This window comes from Hyperolius riggenbachi, chromosome 1 (assembly GCF_040937935.1).
Source record: "Hyperolius riggenbachi isolate aHypRig1 chromosome 1, aHypRig1.pri, whole genome shotgun sequence".
Classification (NCBI taxonomy): domain Eukaryota; kingdom Metazoa; phylum Chordata; class Amphibia; order Anura; family Hyperoliidae; genus Hyperolius; species Hyperolius riggenbachi.
The window spans coordinates 229215854-229237330 of NC_090646.1; the positions used below are offsets into that span (position 1 = coordinate 229215854).

The 21477-nt window shown below is 44.0% G+C and overlaps 1 protein-coding gene across 1 annotated transcript in view; it reads right to left on the minus strand.

Annotated features, from left to right (window-relative positions):
* Positions 1-21477, minus strand: part of CYP2U1 (cytochrome P450 family 2 subfamily U member 1) — a 64801-nt gene that overhangs the window by 7507 nt on the left and 35817 nt on the right. Inside the window, exons 2-4 of the mRNA XM_068231222.1 lie at positions 9556-10191; positions 2794-2955; positions 180-347 (exon numbers count right to left, since the gene is read on the minus strand). Coding sequence (XP_068087323.1) covers positions 180-347; positions 2794-2955; positions 9556-10191 — 966 coding nt within the window. The remainder of the gene's footprint in view (positions 1-179; positions 348-2793; positions 2956-9555; positions 10192-21477) is intronic.

Sequence of the window (21477 nt, forward strand, 5' to 3'; positions counted from 1 at the left end):
TAGGGTTATAGAATATCTGTAAAATTACTGATATTCTACTACAGCGGATAACAGAATATCGGTAACATTATGTTCTACTTCCACTATTTCATGCCCATTTTTACATGTCAGCATTTTTCAGATGGGACAAAATAGAAATAAAAATTACATAAATTCTAAAGATTAACACAGCTGATTACCAATGCCAAATGGAATAAATGCTTCTTTCTTAAGGATCTGTCCATGTTCATCCAAAAATCTGCTGGGGTTGAAAAGATTGGGCTTCTCCCAGACGTTTGGATCTCGGTGCACTGCCCACAGATTGGGCATGATAACACTGCCTTTAGGAATGGTGTAGCCTTGGAACACTGCAGACACAGCACACAACAAACCTTGTAATTATACCCTTATTTCATTCATTAAAATTCAATCACATGCAAAACATTACAGTCAGTTTAAAAGAACTTGACTAAAAAGCTTACTATAAATAGAAGAAATTATTTGGTGAATGCTATAAACAAATTTAAAAAATACAGTTAGGATAAAGTCTGTCATTCTGTGACACCATGCTACAGTACACTAATAAAACATCATCTGTCTATACCACATGTGTCAAACTCTGGCCCGCAGGCCAAATTTGGCCCGCAGAGCCATAAAAATTGGCCCGCCAGTGCTTTTATGATTTACATTGATTTTGGCCCGCGGCCACATACTCAGCTCCGCCCCCTCCCGTCCCTGATCTGCTCTTCTGGTGGTTGGCTCTGCCCCTCTGCCCTCCCTCCTCGTATGAGTGATAGAGCGTGGCTACGCTCTATCACTCCCTTGCTCCGCCTCTCAAGGAAGGAAGGAAGGCTTATCTCTTCCTCCTCGGCCTGCTAGCCCGCCCTCTCTCCTTCCTCGGCCGCCGCTCCTTTACCTCATGGAGTCGGCGGCCCATCCTGCACCGAAGTCTGCTCCCTTCATCCTGTTCACTACATGCCCGGCCCCCAGCATGCAGCACAGAAATCACCTGTGACGCGAAGACACCAGAGCGGCTCCCTCTGTAACGTTGCATATACAGGATACGCGACGTTACCAACGGAGCCGGTCTGGTGTCTTCGCGTCACAGGTGATTCCTGTGCTGCATGCCGGGTGCCAGGCATGTAGTGAACAGGATGAAGGGAGCAGACTTCGGTGCAGGACGGGCCACCGACTCCATGAGGTGAAGGAGCGGCGCGGGGGAAGGAGGGGGAGGATAATGCTGGCTACCTACTGGGGGCACCTACTTACCTAGCTAACCTATACTGGGGCCACTTACCTAGCTAACCTATACTAGGGCAACCTACCTAGCTAACCTTTAGTGGGGACACCTACCTATGTAGCCTATACTGTGCACCTTTGTAGCTAACCTATACTGGGGAAACCTACTTAGCTAAGTTATACTGGAGGCACCTATCTAGCTAACCTATATTGGGGGCACCTATGCCTGATTAACCTACACTGGGGGCACCTACCTAGCTAACCTATTCTGGGGGACAACTATAATGGCTACCTATACTGGAGGAATCTACCTAGCTAACCTATACTTTTTTTGTCCATTCTCTGCTCATCGCAAAAATGACAGTGAACGGCACCTATTTTATATATAGGAGCCATTCAGTGTGCAATGGATCTGCTGCGGTAAGCAGGCCACACTTCTGTGCTGCCTGTGATAATCCCAGGCAGGTGGATGCGTTCCCCATATAGTCTATAGAGGTAACGCATCTGCCCCAGGCTACAACCGGACCACAGCGGACCATCTGAGCTCCCGCTGGCCACAATTGGTCTGACATCAGATGGGAACCAAGCATAATATTATGGAGCCATTAGCACTAACTCAATAAATTAGGAAGGTTAGTGTAAAAGTATGGGTAATGTTAGGGATAGTGTTAAAGAGGAGCTGTCAGCCATACTATGCCAGATAAAAAAATGACATATATAAGTAGATAAATACTAGCTCTACTTACATAACATGTGTATTGCATGGTTCAAGTGTTGATTTCAGGGAACTTTATAAAATAAAAAAAAGGTAAATGGAGAGAATTCTGTTCGCTGGCAGGGGCCATCTTTATTCCCTCCAGCTGAAACCAATGGTGAGGTTATTTCCTTTCTTACTCCCCCCTCCTCCCCACACCAATAGCGAGCGTTGATTGTAAATGCAGGAAATCCCTAAGGAAATGGTACCGGGACAGGGGTTCCCATGGATGCGATGCGGTGCTGGCAGCCACAGCCCACATGAATCGGCAGAGATGCCTGTCGGGCTGGAGTGTGGAGAGGGGGTAGGCACGGACAGCATGGGAGGCAGCCAATGAGAAGAAAAGGAGTGAGAGTAACACAGGCTGCAGCCAATCAGGCTGAACTAGCTGTGTCTGTGCAGAAACTCCCCCCCCCAGCTTGCACTGCAACTTCTCTTTTGCGGCTGATTACTGGCTGCGTACTAAGGGGCTGGGGATATGAGGATTAATCTCTGCAATAAAAAAGTAAGATTGATTTTAAAGTTATGCATTGCCTTTTTAGCATTTCTTTTATATGATCAACAGATAGAAATAGAGAATTGATTTTGTTTTTCATGCCTAACAGTTACTCTTTAACCAATCTTTGGGGCATATTCACTGAACGCTGGTAAAATTACAGTGTACACTGCGATTGTACGCCAATTTACAAAACGTATGCATAGTATTTCAACAATACATAGTTTATGCCTACATCGTTTGATGACCTCTATTTTATGTGTTTTTTTTTCTCTTATTTGCACACTCTAATAAAATATGTTATTGGGCGTTGTTTGCAATTCACCTGTACTTTCAGAAGCCATGTGTGGGACAGACAGAGGGACAACCACGGTCATTCTTTGCACCTCCATAATAGTGGCCTCCGTAAATGGCATTGAAATCTTGTCAGTCAGAGATGGAGGCCGATCATGTCCAATAACTGCATCAATTTCATCTTGGACTTTTTCTATTGAGGTAAAACACAGTGTGTTTTGAGTTGAATAAACATGCAGAAATAATTTTAAGACCACTCAGTAAGAAAGTTTACATTGTGTTATATACAAGAAGTATAAATAAAGCTTACATTCGTAAGTCATTTAATCAATTACTTTAATTTCATCTTTCAATCCTACCCTTTCTGGTCCAGCAGGTGGCAGTATGTCTTTAAAAATTTGTTAATCGTTTTTGGCCATGCATGTTTATGCCTCAGGACTTTGCTCGCTTCAGTATTAATACTGTAATATTGATTTCGTACTCCTGGTAAACGGTTATCTATTTGACCTCTTATTTTGGTCAAAAGTGAAGTAGAGGGGCACTAACAATTTGGAATAGATCACCTTTTCAGGACAACAGTGTGCACTTTGGATCTGTGACTGTCACTGGCAGGACAGAAAATTATATTATTAGTGATAATAGACTGTTGTTTACTGGTTTCTAAATAGACAGGTTGTTAAAGAGAACCCGAGGTGTGTTTAAAGAATGTTATCTGCATACAGAGGCTGGATCTGCCTATACAGCCCAGCCTCTGTTGCTATCCCAACCCCCCCTAAGGTCCCCCTGCACTCTGCAATCCCTCATAAATCACGGCCATGCTGTGAGGCTGTGTTTACATCTGTAGTGTCAGTCTCAGCTGCTCCCCCGCCTCCTGCATAGCTCCGGTCCCTGCCCCCGTCCCTTCCCTCCAATCAGCAGGGAGGGAAGGGATGCAGGCAGGGATCGGAGTTCTGCAGGAGGTGGGGAGAGCAGCAGACTGACACTATAGAGATAAACACAGCCAGCTCTGACAAGCTGTTTGTCAGCAGCGTGGCTGTGATTTATGAGGGATTGCAGAGTGCAGGGGGACCTTAGGGGGGTTTGGGATAGCAACAGAGGCTGGGCTGTATAGGCAGATCCAGCCTCTGTATGCAGATAATATTCTTCAAACCCACCTCGGGTTCTCTTTTTTAAACTTTTCATGTTTATGAAATGCTGTTAGTGCACTTAAAGGACATTCGAGGTGACAAATGGCTATTATGCTTTACTTGCCTGGTACTTCTTCCAGCTCAGACAGTCTATGTGGTCCCATCCCCCAGTTCTGCTGTGCTCCAGTACAGTGACAGCCCCTCCGTAATGGCCCTCATCTTTTGCGCATGCTCGGGCAAGCACATGTGCTGATTGTGCTCCTGTTCTGCGCATGCGCAGTAGTACTGCACATGTGCAGAACGCTCATGGCAAAAGGAGCACGGTTGAAAGAGGTGTGCACATTCTTGTGCATGTGCATAATACGCCGACCCAGACGGGTCGATGATCATTACGGAGGGTCTATCGCTGCTGTGGAGCACAGCGGAACTGCAGCGAATCATCACACAGACTGTTGGGACTGGAAGAAGCCCCAGGTAAGTAAAGGATAGTATAATTTGTCACCTCGGATGTACTTTAAAGGGAACCTGAAGCAAGGAGTATATGGAGGCTGCCATATTTATTTCCTTTTAAGCAATACCAGTTGCCTGGCTATCCTGCTGATTCTCTTCTTCTAATACTTTTAGGCATAGGCCCTGAACAAGCATGCAGCAGATCAAGGATTTCTAACATTGTCAAATATGACAAGATTAGCTGCATGCTTGTTTCTGGTGTGATTCAGACTATGCAGGAATTTGTATTGTTTAAAAGGAACTAAATATGGCAGCCTCAATATCCATCTCACTTCAGGTGTCCTTTAGTGAGGCTTCCTGCTATAAAGCACACGTTGAGAGTGGAGGATGCCAGGTAGGCAGAAGGGTTTGGATTGTGGGGAGTTGGAGGTGGAGTAACTTTGGGGGACATTCTGATTAACAATCATTTAAAATCATTGGATAGGTTGCGTGAGGAATTTGGTCAGTTTCCATTTGACTTTTGGAGACATAGACAGTTGGAGCATTTCTTGGCGGAGAAGAAGAGAATTTTTCAATCTAGTATCGATTTATCTGATTTTGAAAAACTTTTTGTGTTGGAGGCCTCTCCTATGCATTTTATATCATTCCTGTATAAAAATGTGTCCTTGTTAAATGGTGGGGATTTCCCAGAGTATCTGAATAGGTGGGAGGAGGATTCTGGCATCTCTCTGAGCAACAGTTAAAAAAGGAAAGTATGTATTTTGGCTCATGCTACTTCTGTCAGTTCTAGAATTAAGGAGGTTCATTTTAAATGATTGACTAGATGGTATAGGATGCCGGATAGGTTGGCTGTTATATATCCGGGTGTAAGTGATAGATGTTGGAGAGGTTGTGGGGCTAAGGGTACATTGATACATTTGGTGTGGGAGTGTTCAGTGCTCTCTAATTTCTGGGATGGAGTGTTAGGATGTATTGCGAGATTGTGTGAGGAATGTGGTGATTGGGATCCAGCGAAAGTGTTGTTGAATTATACGTCAATCTCCATTAGTAGATATAAGAGATCAATAGTTACTCAACTACTGATAGCTGCTAAAAGCTTAATACCTGCCAAGTGGAAATGCCAGGATCCTCCTACTCTTAAAGATTGGTTCGGTAGAGTCAATATGGTGAAGGATCTGGAGAACCAGATTGCTCTTCTTTAGCAGGATAAAGTTGGGGTCTTTAATGATAAATGGGAAAAATGGTTTATGTATCAAAACACGGTGGAATATGGGAGTATGGTTGAGATGTATGGGAGAGGTCTCATGTTAGGTGAAGGGTGATTTATATTGGAAGACGGGGATATGCTGTATTTTGTAGGATGGATATCCTTTTTCTTGTATTATATTATGGGTGGGATATGTTGAGGAATATATTGTATAAATTGGGTGGATGATTCCAATAAATTATATAAAAAAAACGAGAGTGGAGGATACAGAATCATTGACGCCCCTAATGGTTATATTATGTTCAGGTGGTTGGCTTGTCCCAAATTCAGTAGCTTCCATCATGCTGATCTTAAAGGATACCCAAAGTGACGTGTGACATGATGAGATGGACATGTGTATGTACAGTGCCTAGCACACAAATAACTATGCTGTGTTCCCTTTTTTCTTTCTCTGTCTGAAAGAGTTAAATATCAGGTATGTAAGTGGCTGACTCAGTTCTGACTGAGTGACTACAGTGTGACCCTCACTGATAAGAAATTCCCCTTTTTTATCTCTTTCTTGCTCTCAGAAGCCATTTTCTGCTAGGAAAGTGTTTTATAGTTGGAATTTCTTATCAGTGAGGGTCACACTGTAGTCACTTCCTGCCTGAGTCAGGACTGATTCAGCCACTTATAAACCTGATATTTAACTCTTTCAGACAGAGAAATTAAAAAAGGAACACAGCATAGTTATTTGTGTGCTAGGCACTGTACATACCCATGTCTATCTCATCATGTCACATGTCACTTCGGGTATCCTTTAAATGATGCTATTACTATAAAGCCATTATACCACATTTTTCAGCAAGACTCCATGTTTAACAAATTCAATTAAAGTACAATAGTCCTTGCATATATGCATGACACTTAAAGGTATGGAAGGCGGTGAAAAGGAGTCAAATATAACAGGTTGCTACAATTTTTAGAAATAAAGAGCATAATAATGATCAATCTGATTGCCATAAGTATTCGAGGCAGGGAAGGAATTTTTTGTTTTTAAAATATAATTGCCTTCTTAAAACTAAACCTAATCCCCCACCCCCTCGCTGCTTGTAGACAATCGCCTACTCTACAAGGAACCTATATAGTATCCGATTAGCTACTCATGTAGCCGATCGGTTGCTACTCCTGCATCATATTTAAGGAAATAAATATGGCAGCCTCCATATACTTCTCACATCAGGTTCCTTTTAGGTTTCTTGCACACAGGGACGTTACAGGCGCACGTTAGTGCAGCCTGTAACGCTCCCCCAACGCACAGCAATGTAACACAAGTGGGCTGTTCACACTGCCCACGTTGCGTTACATTGTAATGCAGCAAAGTGCTGCATGCTGTGCTTTCTCCGACTGTTTGCACATGCTCAGTCATGTTGGGGAGGAGGGGAGAGCGGGCAGGCACATGGCTAATTAATATTCACTGCACTCAGTGACGTGCAGTGTTTACTTCCTGGAGCGGCCGCTCTGTGCAGCGATTGGCCGGGCAGGACCACGTGATGCCGCATGCGTCCAAGAGTACGCATCACGGACGCCAGAGTGAGCTGCACAACGCGGCTCACTCCGACGTCCACACCAGAGAGCACAAGGCATTGCGTTAGGGGCACGTTATGTGCCCTATAACGTCCCCTAAACGCAACGTCCTGGTGTATAACTAGCCTTAGGCAATATTGGAATTACTATGTGGTTGATGATTCATCAAACGCCGGTAATACTGAAATGCACACATAGCGCACGTCAATATTACCTTAACTTACGCCCTTAACGTGACTCATGGTACAAGAATAGTGTGACCGTTGTTACGGTAACAACCGTTACTAGCGAGCGCTACTGTTAGTAATGCGTGTTACCATATGGACCAATGGTCACGTTAATGGCATACATTGCAATGTAGTGAATGTAATAATGCCGTGCGTTATGTGGGCACCACAGTATTTTATTACCAGCATTTGATACTCAGTAAGAGACAGTAGGATAAATATAGCTGTTCTGCAAAGAGGGAAAATTATATTCTGACGGCTTGTAGCAGTTAATTTGTAAGTTTACCCAAAACAAAACAAAAAAAACATCAACCACCCTATGAAATAAACATCAACTATCTAGCTCCTGAGTACTTTACTCAGTAGTTCTGTCTGATTAACACAAAGGAAAAACAGGACTCCTTCCCACTAGTGAATTTTTCCATGCTTTGGAAAACGCATGTTTTGCTGTTTGCAAAGAAGTTATATTCCTATTTTGACTTTACCATTTATGTGTGAGTTTCTTTACAGTATCCAAACGCACAGCATGCAGCATTTTACAGCATTTTCTAGTCAATAGAAATGCATGTGAAATCCAAAGAAGACTCATACAAGCCCGATTCCGCTGCATTTTACTGTATTCCCTTTATAAAATTCTGACAGAGGTGAGCAGTACAGGCAGGGTGCCAAGCGCTGCCAGCGCCTGGAAGCCCCCTACTTGTTACACCACCAGGGGCAGCGCAGGTAGCCACCTCTCAGTGCCCTCACACTAGGGAAATTATCCATGTCTATCAGGTCTCTTAGAGTCCTCCTGATCCTCTCCAGTGTCCTGCTGTCCACCTACGTAAGATCGGCAACTGCACATGTGCGGTCCCAGCCACATTTCTCCTCCATTGCTGCACATGTGCAATTTAAGTCTTTAAAAACTGTGCATGCACAGAATGCTTCCGGCCACAGAAGTGTAATCAAGGAGGTGCGTGGCAAGGGCCACACATGCGCAGTAGCCCACGACTAGTAGGTCTTTCAGAGGGGACTGTGGCACACTGGTAGGGATCGGTAAGACTGTAAGGGACCTGATAGACTGCGGGAGCTGGAAGAAACTCCAGGTAAGTACAACTCCACTTTTTCCCCCACCTCAGGTGTCCTTTAAGATGTTCACCAATTAACCCCAATGGTTACCATATCTGGTTATGGTTCTGACTACATCATCCCTTGAGCTTGATGCTGGTTCCTTCTTTTTTAGCTTATCACTCCTTTCGATTTTCAAAACCCAAACAAAGGCCTTTTGATCATTCTATTAGGATACCCTCTAATTTTCAATTTCTCTTTTCTGAAGTTATATATTGTCCAGCAAGCTCATGGTGAACCAGATCTCCCAGGAGTGCTAAAAAGGACCAAAACGCCCTCTTACTAAAAATGCTATGCAAAACAGAAATTTGCTTTCAATTTGCATATACAGCAGTGATGCATTGTGGGTGACCTCTAACCTAAATAATCGCAAATACCTTCTGTTTTAAGATGACTTGTTTCCTGAACTCCAGCATCTCATACACCTCCTCCATCTCCCCAGGTTCAGGCATGCATGAGCATGTGAGCTCAATATATATTGTCTATTTGTAGTACTGTATTGTTAATACACTTTTTAAGCCACAGTGTTCTATAATTTAAGTTAGTGAATGTGTTAAGCATGTGAATTTGTGCTTTGTTTATATTAATTATTAGAGGAAGTTAAAGACTGGTGCTTTTGCAGATCTGCTAAAAATCACCTTTAATCCTCATTTACTTTGAATATTGTAATTCCTGACTGCTTTATGTTGTAGCTATTGACATATTTAGCAGACTGTCACTTTTCAATTCCTTATCAGCATTTAAGGGGTTCTGTGGCATGTTGAAAAACAAAGAAACTGACACTTACCTGGGGCTTCTATCGGCCCCCTGTAGCTGTCATGTCCTGTGCCGTCCTCCTACAATCCTCCTTTCACCGGCACCGGTACAAGCTCCCGGAGAAGCAGCGCAGCCGCAGTCACGTTATATGACCAATTAGACCAGGACCAGATGATCGTAGGAGGACGGCGCGGAACATGACAGCTACAGGAGGGCCGAAGGAAGCCCCAGGTAAGTGTTAGTTTTTTGTTTTTTTAACATGCCACAGAACCCCTTCAAGAACCCATTAACATTAAGGAAAAAGCAGTCAAGCAGTTTTCTAAGCTCAGGAGTCTTTGTACACTAGAACTTACCCTGCACATCTGGATGAAGGCACATATACAAGAGAGACCATAGCAGTGTGTTTGTGGTGGTATCTGTACCAGCAATGAAGAGATCACCAACAATGTAGAACAGGTAATCTGTGTTAAAACTCGTTTCCAGTTGGGTCTTCGTTTCTTCATTTATATGTAGAAGATACATATCAATAAAATCCCTGGGGTTTTCAGGATTTAAGGAAACCCTATGTTCTTCTATTATTCTCTTCAGAAAGGCAGTCACGTCTATCACAATTTGCCTTAACTCTTTAAACGCCCCAAAAGGCACATAGTACAGCCAAGAGAATACATTACTCATGATAGCTTCACTGTTTAAGCTAATTTCAAGTCCACGTGACATGAACCTCAGCATGGACTTAAACTCCTCATCATCGTAATTAAAACGTTTACCAAAGCATATGGAGCAGATAACATTAGAAACTGCATTATTGATAATCTGAAAGGGGCTGAATCCCTTGTCACCATGGGCCAGCATTTGGTTCTTAACATATTTGAATTCTTCAATAATCTTGGGTTCCAAACTTAGTTTTCCAAGTCCAAAGTGTCTCAAAGTGGAATGAGAGAATCGTCTTTGCTGTCTCCATATTGGGCCATAAGAGGCAAACACAATGCCTGCAAGACACAAGCAAAATACCATAATTAGTTAAACAGAAGTGTGATCTAAGAGTCTTACTAAAATTGGGTTGTGAATTTAAATAAGGATCAAATTATGAAACTGTTGATTGCAGTGGATAAATACAGTGTAGAGAGGACACCACTTCTGTTCAAACTTGTATGAAATGACGGTGCATATCCATCCACTAGATAGGAAAGTCCAGGTCACACCATCTCAAAAATGTGAAAAAACTAATGTGCAATAACCAACATGTATTCAGCAGCGCTTCCTCATACTGTATAATCTTCCTCCACCAATAGAAGACTTATCACCCATATGGAGTGGGACTCGCCTATTTGCTAGACTACGATTACAGAAGCTAGCATAACTTGTGGGGCATTAAATAGGCTCCCCTTGCCTCCTCCACACGCCTGGATGTTACATCTGTTTTTCCTCGATTTCTCCAAACTTTGTCATTCATAAGACCAAAATTTAATCAAGCCTCCTTCATAAACCTTGAAATGAAGCAAGGGGTTCTCACTGCGCAGTGCAGTATAAAAACTCTAAAATCTTTGTCAAAAGTTACACTCACGTGGCATTATAGGCGAATCTAGTTTTTGGAATGGTTTGCGTGGTCTCCCGGGCCAACCGCTGTGCTCCATCTGCTACTCACTAACCCTGGCTAGCTGTCACTTTTGGCTACACTGACCACATGTATATATGTGTGTACAGAAAAACAAGTTTATATTCTTTAGCTTTAGGTCTGCTAACATGTTTTCTATTTTTTACATTTCTAATTCTTTACTATTTGTAAGTTTTGCCTTGATGTGTTCAGATACTTGGTAATGCTGTAACAGGATCTCAAACAAAATCATTTGATATATTCTGTGCAAAGGTCTTTCAGAGTCGAGTTTTATCTAAATCACTTCCTTCATACTCAATATATTAATAGCAGTGGTCTTATGCTGGGTACACACGATGCGATTTCCCGCTCGATCAGCGGGATCGATCGATTATTTCTGACATGTTCGTTCGGGTTTCAATCGATACAGCCGTCGATTTTGCATACTTAACATGCAAAATCGACGGCTGGATCGGTCGAAACCCAATCGAACATGTCGGAAATAATCGTGTGTACCCAGCATTAGGTCGAACACCATCAGTCACTGCCCCACGGAGCTTTCAATCTCAAGCCTCTACAGTATTTCAGTGATACAGAGGCTCACTTAAAGGAGTTATCAGGCACAAAAAAAAAAAAAGAGTTTCACTCACCTGGGGCTTCTACCAGCCCCATGCAGCCATCTTGTGCTGTCGTAGTCACTCACTGCTGCTCTGGTCCCCCTCCGTCAGCTAGTTTAGTTTTTGCCGACCTCGGGGTCGGCTGGCCGCATTGCGTACATTTTTACGCATTCCCGCTGGTGCAGGAACACATACGTTTTTACACATTAGTGGTTCAATGCGTAAACATTTACGTGTTGAACCGCTAACGAGTAAATATATATGTGTTAACATTCCTGCACCAGCAGGAATGCATAAAAATGTACGCAATGCGGCCCGCCGACCCCGAGGTCCGCAAAAACTAAACTAGCTGACGGAGGGGGACCAGAGCAGCAGTGAGTGACTACGACAGCACAGGATGGCTGCATGGGGCTGGTAGAAGCCCCAGGTAAATGAAACTCATTTTTTCTTTTTGCCTGATAACTCCTTTAAGGCTGGTTCAGATGGCTGTCCCTGGTGTTTATCACTGGGATCCAACATGTCATGTAATGAAATGAAAGCGTTCATCTCACGTCGTTTACCGTTGATTGCGACTGCATGCAGCTTCTGGAGTCAACATTGTTCACAGTTATGGCATCCCCCTGGGTCTTAAAACATGATGACGAATCAACGGCAAAGAATGCCAAACGGTTTTTCTGCGCGGCAGCAGAAAAGCGTTTGACCACGGAGAAAGGAGACAGCAGCAGCACGCCATGTGAACCGGCTCTTAGTCAGACGACCACTTTTGATAAAGGCCAATTATTGTAAAATTATATTTTTAACTATATAGATACCATGAAGCACTCAATTAAAACAAATTGTAGGTCTTGTTAATACTGTATTTGGTATGTTTCTAAATCTGTTTATCTGAAAAAAATCTACTTTATCAAAAAACAATACTGGCTTTTTCTCTCCAGTCTCATGATTTTTCGTGGGGCAAATTCTCAAATTGTATAAACACTGCTTAAATTTACACGCACTGTGCACATACATTTTACTAGCAAAGTACATAAATTGGTGTTATGCTAAAAGCGCAACTCATGCTATGTACTCAATGCACATATTACTTGTATAACACGCATTATAAAAACATGCACATTACGTACATAACATGAGCTGTGCTATTTGCACAACACCATTGTGTAGTTTACATAAGCAGCAGTAAAATGTATGTGTACTGTTTGTGTATGCGAGTACCCATCCAAGTCCCTCTAGCCATACCATGTGCAGCTAATGGGATCTGCAGGCATGATGCGGAAAAATGCAAGCAACCGTCCTTTTATTTTTCCCTGTGCGCTAATTTTACATTTCAACAGGCTTTCGAATCCCCATCCGAATTTGCATACAAGAAATCACTCTGAATCGCCCCTATTGGAACCAGCCCGTAGGTCCTATTCACACTTGGAATTGCAACATGCGATTACAATTTTATTCATTATGTTATTTTCACTATAGTTAAAGAGGAACCCCAGTGAAAATAATGTAATCAAAAAAGTGCTTCATTTTTGCAATAATTATTTATAAATGATTTAGTCAGTGTTTTCCCATTGTAAAATCTTTCCTCTGCCTGATTTACATTCTGACATTTATCACATGGTGACATTTTTACTGCTGGCAGGTGATGTCATTGGAAGGAGATGCTGCTTGCTTTTTTGGCGGTTGGACCTAGCTGTAAACAGCTGTTATTTCCCACAATGCAATGAGGTTCTCAGACAGGAAACTGTCAGGACCATGGTCCTGACATCACACTGTGGAAGGGGTTTCACACCAATATCAGCCATACAGAGCCCCCTGATGATCTGTTTGTGAAAAGGAAAAGATTTCTCATGGGAAAGGGGGTATAAGCTACTGATTGGGATGAAGTTCAATTCTTGGTCACAGTTTCTCTTTAAGTTTTGTTTATTGAAGGATGTATATTTATTTATACATATCACAGTATATAGTTTTATATAGTCTCCATAGTGTTAGATTCATAGGTTGCTGTGCACATCTATAGGTGGACTCTGTAACAAAATGTTCAGCCTTATTTCTTCTATCCAATAAGTCCCTATATCTGTTCTAATGTGGTCTGTCTTACTGCAGCCTTTCCTAGTTGCACAGTGGCTGTATTATTATCTCTGTTATATAATCTAATATTCTTTCCTTTGTAGCTTTGTCGGCTCAGGCAGGAATGTGCTGCTCTGCTGTGATAGGTAGAAGTTATACACACCCTCTCCATGCCCCCTCCAGGCTCTGTATGAGTCACAGACTGAGCTTCTCTCAGCTTATCACATGCTGGTTAGCAGCCATGTTTTTTGTTAGTAAACACTGCCTAAAACTGGCAATTACAAGCCAGGATTGCAGCAGAGAGTGGCAGAAACAGCACAGAGGGGCCCAGGAGAACATAATGAATAGAATGGTAGGCTTTTTATTGTAAGAACTTTAGAGTACAGATTCTCTTTAAATTTAGAGCTTGTGGGACATTCTTTAGTGGCTGGATGGTGTACTGGTTAAGGGCTCGCCTCTGACTCAGGAGACCTGGGTTCGAATCTCGGCTCTGCCTGTTCAGTAAGCCAGTAATTCAGTAAGGAGTTCTTTGGGCAAGACTCCCTAACACTGCTACTGCCTACTGAGTGTGCTCTAGTGGCTGCCTCGCAAGCGCTTTGAGTCCGACAGGAGAAAAGCGCTATACAAAAAAAGGTATTATTATTATTATTTATAAACAACCATTTTTAGATGTACAGGCAGTGGGTTACTGGCTATAATAGTGACACTTAAATTCACTGCCATTTCAACCAGAATCGTTCGCTATATAGATACTTGAGTCTGCCACAGAATCATTTGTGTTTGATGAAAGAAGTTTGGTAGTAAGGTGTGTGTATGAAACAGCTAAGCTGCTTTTAGGCTTCCAGACATACGTTAACTTAAAACAAATCTACCACTGTTCTGTGTACACACTTTGAGTGTAGGGAAATTCAATATCTTGGTTTTATATTTCAAGATTTCCATGTGTCACATAAGACCTTTGTCAAGAACATTTGGCCTTAGCTATGTGATTTCTTCTGGCAGCCAAGGACTGATTGTACAGGAATTTATACTGTACTTGAGATTTAAAAAGGATCTTCTTAAAAGTGTCGCTATAATATCAGAGTACTCAGCTCTTTTACTGCATGGAGAGGCTGGGACTGTGGGAGCCTTGGACCTGCCCTGCAGCCAGCTGCTTAGAGATAAAGATGCCATAAGGATTCATTGGACTTTTCTCATGAGTTTTCTCTGTGCCTCTCCCAGGTCAGGCTGCACTATGCTGGGTTGATTGGGCTTTTATTTCCTAGCTGAGCCATTACCTCAGAGGAAATAGCCAAATCCTGGTGTAGGTTGTTTTGCTCACCTGAGCAGGGCCGGCCCGCTCATGAGGCGGGGTGAAACTTTTGCCTCAGGCGGCACATTTCTAGGGGCGGCATCTGCCCCCACCGGTAGGTGCGGGGAGCCGGCCGCCGAGCTGGAGGGGTAGCGGGCAGGACGGGGGTATTGGGCCTAGCGGTGGGGAGGGGGGTCAGACCCCCCTTCCTCGCCTGGGTCCCCCGAACTGCGCTCCCCTCCAGCCTTAAATAGTTCAGAAGCAGCCGCTACTCGTAAGAGGCACGGGCGGGGAGGACTCACCTCTTCCTCATTCCAGCGTGCGCTCCACTGACATCATTTCCTGCAACGCCGTCCACTAACAATACAGTGGGCGGCGTTGAAGGAAGTGACGTCAGTGGAGCGCACGCTGGCCTGGAACGAGGAAGAGGTGAGTCCTCCCCGCCCGTGCCTCTTACGAGTAGCGGCTGCTTCTGATCTATTTAAGGCTGGAGGGGAGCGCAGATCGGGGGACCCAGGCGAGGGAGGGGGGGGTGTCCGACCCCCCTCCCCGCCGCTAGGCTCAATACCCCCGTCCTGCCCGCTACCCCTCCAGCTCATGTCAGATCTGATTTACGATTGGTTTTCCATAGAGGTGAACAGAAAATCAATTGGAAAATCGATCGGAAATCAGATCGGACATGTTGGAAATAATCGATCTGGCAAGAAATCTGCCTGAAAATCTCAATGTGTGTACCTACACTTCATTTATCACTTTCTCTTTCTGCAACTACCATAGGGGTATTTAAAACAAAGCAGGCATAGTCAGTGGTAATTTGGGAACCGCTATAGACTGCAGTTTTATTTGTGGCTATAGTGTGTACTTTGGGTGCGGGCAACGGCTGGAGCAGGAAAATTATGTTAAGAATTGTGTATTTTGGGTGCAGGCAAGAGCCTAAATTACAGCAAGAAGGGACGGGTACCGTAGGGTTAACAGTAGGGGGCTAGATGAGGAAGTAGCTATGGGGTAGAATTGGTGTAGGTAAATGTCTTTTTAAAATATCAACAGTATTGCCAATAGGCACTGTAGGATGATGTAGTTTTAATCAGTGATATAATCATGCCTCATCCAATTACCAGTGATATTGTATATACATGTTATTACATATACAGTATAGTGGCCATTGCCAGTATGTGAAGAGTTAACATTCCTTTACTTCAGCCATTTTCTTGCGTACTGACCATTTCCTTATATGGAACATTCTTTAAAAAAACATGTAATATACCTTGCTGAGCAGGTGACCATGTATATACAGCCTCATAAGGCTATGGTCCGAAAGACCACTTAGGTTTAGCTGTAAAAGTGTTTTTATTTAATATGGGTTTAAAAGGCCCAACGCTCTATATCTCTGGCCTAATGACGGGATTGCTGATGCCAGCAGCTTTGCCTGGGCCCCTGTACCTGAGATGCCTATTAGGGCATATGGGGCCCCTCATGACTATTTTGAACTTATCTGATCGAGCTGAAAGACATCTGGACGTTTGACCATCATTCTGTAGTTAAGTATTTATTCGTTAAATATTATCTTTTACACATAAGTGCTGTCTGTGAGTTATTTTATATGCTCTGAAACTGAACCTATGATAAATAAAAGTGCCTGGGTGACAAATTGGTGCTTTGTTTACAGGTTTTGCGTAATTCACATTACAGGCACCCAAATTATCCAGCACCATTTTGCTACATACACTATTGACTGCAGCAAAAGATCAAATTACGGTAGTTTAATTTTATATTAAATTAGTTTCACATGAAGTGCCAACTTATTCTACCTGTCTCAGCTTGGCTTGTAATAACCATGAACAGATTATGCACTTATTGTTACGGAAATACTTTAACTGGATGATCTTTTCCAAACAAAGGTTTAGTCAGACTAATTAACTGGTCCAGATTACGCAGAGCCTCATTTCAGGCATCTGCACTTTTACTCACGATGAGATAAGCCATACCAGCTTCTAGAGTGTGTGTGTGTATATATATATATATATATATATATATATATAAATATAAATATATATATATATATATATATATATATATATATATATATATATATTATACTAGTAGACCCAAGCCTGTTTAAAAACGGGCTCTAGGTTTTTTTTCTACCGGCGCCGCTGCCAGTGTGCATGCGCGCGCCCGTGCCCGCCTCCCTCGCCGCCTACCTAGCTCGCCTGCCTCGCTCCCTGGTCCCGTCCAGCTGTCCGTAGGGGGACACAGGGACAGCTGGACGCAGCGACACAGGGAGATTATAGTATAGGATATATATATATATATGTTATTTATTAGAATCACATCACATACATATTAGTAAGAATCATTAGTTAGTCACATAAGCACATAGTGTACGAAAATTGTACCTTGTGTTATGTAAACTACATAGCATAGCTTGTGCAACTCAAGTTATGCACACACTGCATATGTTGCATGTATAGTATAATGCAGACTACACAACTAGCCTAATGCACATTATACAAGCAGCCTACACACTGTATGTAGTACACATGCTATGTAAAAAACTTAACATATGTTACATAATTTGCATAATGCCCAGTAAAATGTATGTGCACTGTGCTTTTCCTTGTTGTGTTATGGTTTACCAAGTTTGCCTTATATACATTTTCATATCTAGTTAAAAATAATTAGAGTACATATTTTATTTTCTTTAGACTATGCTGGACATATGACTACAGTAGGGATTAGATTATGACCCCCTTTGAGGGACAGTTAAGCAACAAGACTACATACTCTGTCAAGTGCTGTTGAATATATAAGCACTATATAAATACTAAATGATAATACTGTAACTGAATAAAGAAAATATAACAATAGTAATTTTTGTTTTATTTGAATATGATGTGTTGGGAGTGTAAATATATTTCAAACTGCCACATACTTCACTTTTAAAAGCTAGCACTATTGCTGGGAATACACGATGCGTCTTTGCGTTCGTTTTTGCTGTCGTTTTCGCTTTCGATAGATTCTACTCTCGATTCACTGCTCGATTCCCCTCTCGATTCCTTATCTTTTCTTATCAATTACATTCACTTGAATGAGGAGAATCGAAACGAAAGTAGAATCGACCAGATCCGACAGGTTGGAATTTATCTATCGAACCCACAGAGGCGTATCTACAGACGTGCAGGTGTGGCTAATGCCCTGGGCGCCGCCTCCTTCCAGCTACTAGGGGGGGCGCAGTTCCCTCTTCCTTCTCCCTGTGCTGTGAATCAATGCTTTGCTTCTGCCCTCCGCTCGCTCTGTGTAAATCAAGTGGGCAGGGATCATTACAGCTTCCCTCCCCTTCCATTCAGCTGTTTCAGCGACTATATTACCTCATGTCCTGCAGCCATCACCTCTGCCTGAGCACCGAAGATCAGTGATGGCTGCTCAGGGCTTCTAGGCTGTGGAATGCTGTAGCTCCATGTCTGCTCTCCCTCCCTCTTAAGCTGCTGGGGACAGTAACATTCCAGCAGCAGTGGCGTAGCTAAGGAGCTATGGGCCCCGGTGCAAGTTTTACATGGGCCCCCCCCCCCCAAGCACTCTATACATAACAATTGATACGGCGCAACAAAACCTGCCAAGGATTTCCACAGTGTCAGAGGTGCAAGTAGGGGATGGGAAGCAGGTTGTTAATGATTACTACTATTTTAAGCATCTATAGAAGTGATTATTATCAACACAGGGCCAATAAAGAGCGAATATTTTGCTTGAAGGAGGGCCCCTCGGGGCCCCTATGGCCCAAGGGCCCCGATGCGGTCGCTACCTCTGCAACCCCTATTGCTACGCCCCTGTCCAGCAGTCGTTTCCCCACCAGAAGAACACAGAAAGTTAGTGACATGCAGATCGACATCTCTCCCCCTCCACAGCTGCTCTACAATCGCCTGGCTGGTCTTCCTGCTTCTCTGAACAGACCCAGCCGGTGGATTACAGAGTGGCTGCAGGAAGGGGAGAGATGCAGATCTGCTGGTCATTGACTGAACTTCTGTGCTACACGTGGTGGAGCAATGAGTGCTGAAACATTGTGAGTACCCACCCCACCCTAGCCAGATTCTGCCATCCATCCATCCATCCATCCACCCCAGCCAGATTCTGCCATCCATCCACCCCAGCCAGATTCTGTCATCCATCCATCCATCCATCTACCCCAGCCAGATTCTGTCATTCATCCATCTATCCCAGCCAGATTCTGCCATCCATCCATCCACCCCAACCAGATTCTGTCATCCATCCATCCATCCATCTACCCCAGCCAGATTCTGTCATCCATCCATCTACCCCAGCCAGATTCTGTCATCCATCCATCCACCCCAGCCAGCAGTGGCGTAGCGTAGGAGCTGTGGGCCCCGATGCAAGTTTTACAATGGGCCCCCCAAGCACTCTCTACATAACAATTGATACGGCGCACCAAAACCTGCCAATGCCAACTTCAGTGTCAGAGGTGCAAGAAGGGGATGGGGAACCGTGTGTTAATGATTACCACAATTAAAAGTATCTATAGAAGTGATTATTATGAGCACAGGACCAATAGAGAGCAAATACTGAAGTTCAGGGAGGGCCCTACGGGGCCCCTCTTGCCCAAGGGCCCCGATGCGGTCGCTACCTCTGCACCCCCTATTGCTACGCCCCTGCCAGCCAGTTTCTGTCATCCATCCATCCATTTACCCCAGCCAGATTCTGCCATCCATCCATCCATCCACCTCAGCCAGATTCTGCCATCCATCCATCCCAGACAGATTCTGCCATCCATCCATCCCAGCCCGATTCTGCCATCCATCCACCCCAGCCAGATTATTCCATCCATCCATCCACCCCAGCCAGATTCTGCCATCCATCCATCCATCCACCCCAACCAGATTCTGTCATCCATACATCTACCCCAGCCAGATTCTGTCATCCATCCATCTACCCCAGCCAGATTCTGTCATCCATCCATCCACCCCAGCCAGTTTCTGTCATCCATCCATCCATTTACCCCAGCCAGATTCTGCCATCCATCCACCTCAGCCAGATTCTGCCATTTATCCATCCCAGCCAGATTCTGCCATCCATCCACCCCAGCCAGTTTCTGTCATCCATCCATCCATTTACCCCAGCCAGATTCTGCCATCCATCCACCTCAGCCAGATTCTGCCATCCATCCATCCCAGACAGATTCTGCCATCCATCCATCCCAGCCAGATTCTGCCATCCATCCACCCCAGCCAGATTATTCCATCCATCCATCCATCCATCCACCCCAGCCAGATTCTGCCATCCATCCATCTATCCATCCATCCATCCACCCCAACCAGATTCTGTCATCCATCCATCCATCTACCCCAGCCAGATTCTGTCATCCATCCATCTACCCCAGCCAAATTCTGCCATCCATCCATCCATCCACCCCAGCCAGTTTCTGTCATCCATCCATCCATCCATCCATCTACCCCAGCCAGATTCTGCCATCCATCCATCCATCCACCTCAGCCAGATTCTGCCATCCATCCATCCCAGACAGATTCTGCCATCCATCCATCCATCCCAGCCAGATTCTGCCATCCATCCACCCCAGCAAGATTATTCCATCCATCCATCCACCCCAGCCAGATTCTGCCATCCATCCACCCCATCATACAGCCAGATGCTGCCATCACCCAAACCCATCCATCCCAGCCAGGTTCTGTCATCCATCCACCTCAGCCAGATTCTGCCATCCATCCATCCATCCCAGCCAGATTCTGCCATCCATCCCAGCCAGATTCTGCCATCCATCCATGCTAACACCCACCCACCCCAGCCAGATTCTGCCATCCATCCATGCTAACACCCACCCACCCCAGCAAACAGCCGGATGCTGCCCCCATCCACCTCAGCATGCAGCCAGACTATTTATTGGCATTTGAGGCACATGGCTACTTAAATCTAAAATATAAGGGACCATGGCTACTCAATTTATGTTACAGGGACACTTTAAACTAGTATTTGAGGGGGGGGGGGGTGGGCGCAAATTTAGTGTTTGCCATAGGCACCATATTACTCAGATACGCCTCTGCGAACCCATCTATCTAAAGTAAAAACTTAACGTGTATTCCCAGCATAAGGCACAACTGGCTGGGAGTTGCTAAAAAACCATCTGTCAAAAATTTTAGCCAAAGGATTAGTGACCCCTGAAAAGCAAAATAAAGGCTTCAGTTCACTAATGCTGAAAACAGCTGATTTTATGGAGCATTTTCTAAAATGTCAATTCATCACATCAAGGCTGTTACAGCATGGCAAGCTGAAATTACCAAGCAGTGAGGTAAATTACCAACTTGTGCAGTAAACACCTCAATAAATGTTAGCAAATGTCAATTCATGAAGATTATAGCATGCGGTAAAGCACAGAAAGGTGTGCTGATTATCGGCAGCTCTGAAGTGTCAAAAAACAGCTTCACTGTCTGATAAGACATGACTGGCAGGAGCAGAGAGCCAATAGGAACAGCCTCTGTCCCCATGCAATTCCCTTTGATAGGCTTTGGCACCTTCTCGGGAGGGTCAAGCTTCTCTACCCCCTAGGCAGTGAGAGATCCACAAAAGAGTTTTCCCCTGCTGCCCTTTGGACTTTAACCCTTTAGATTTCTGTTTGAAGATGCAGAGGAGCAAGTGGGGAAATCATCTAAGCATGACATGTTTAATGTTTCTTGGAAGTTCATCT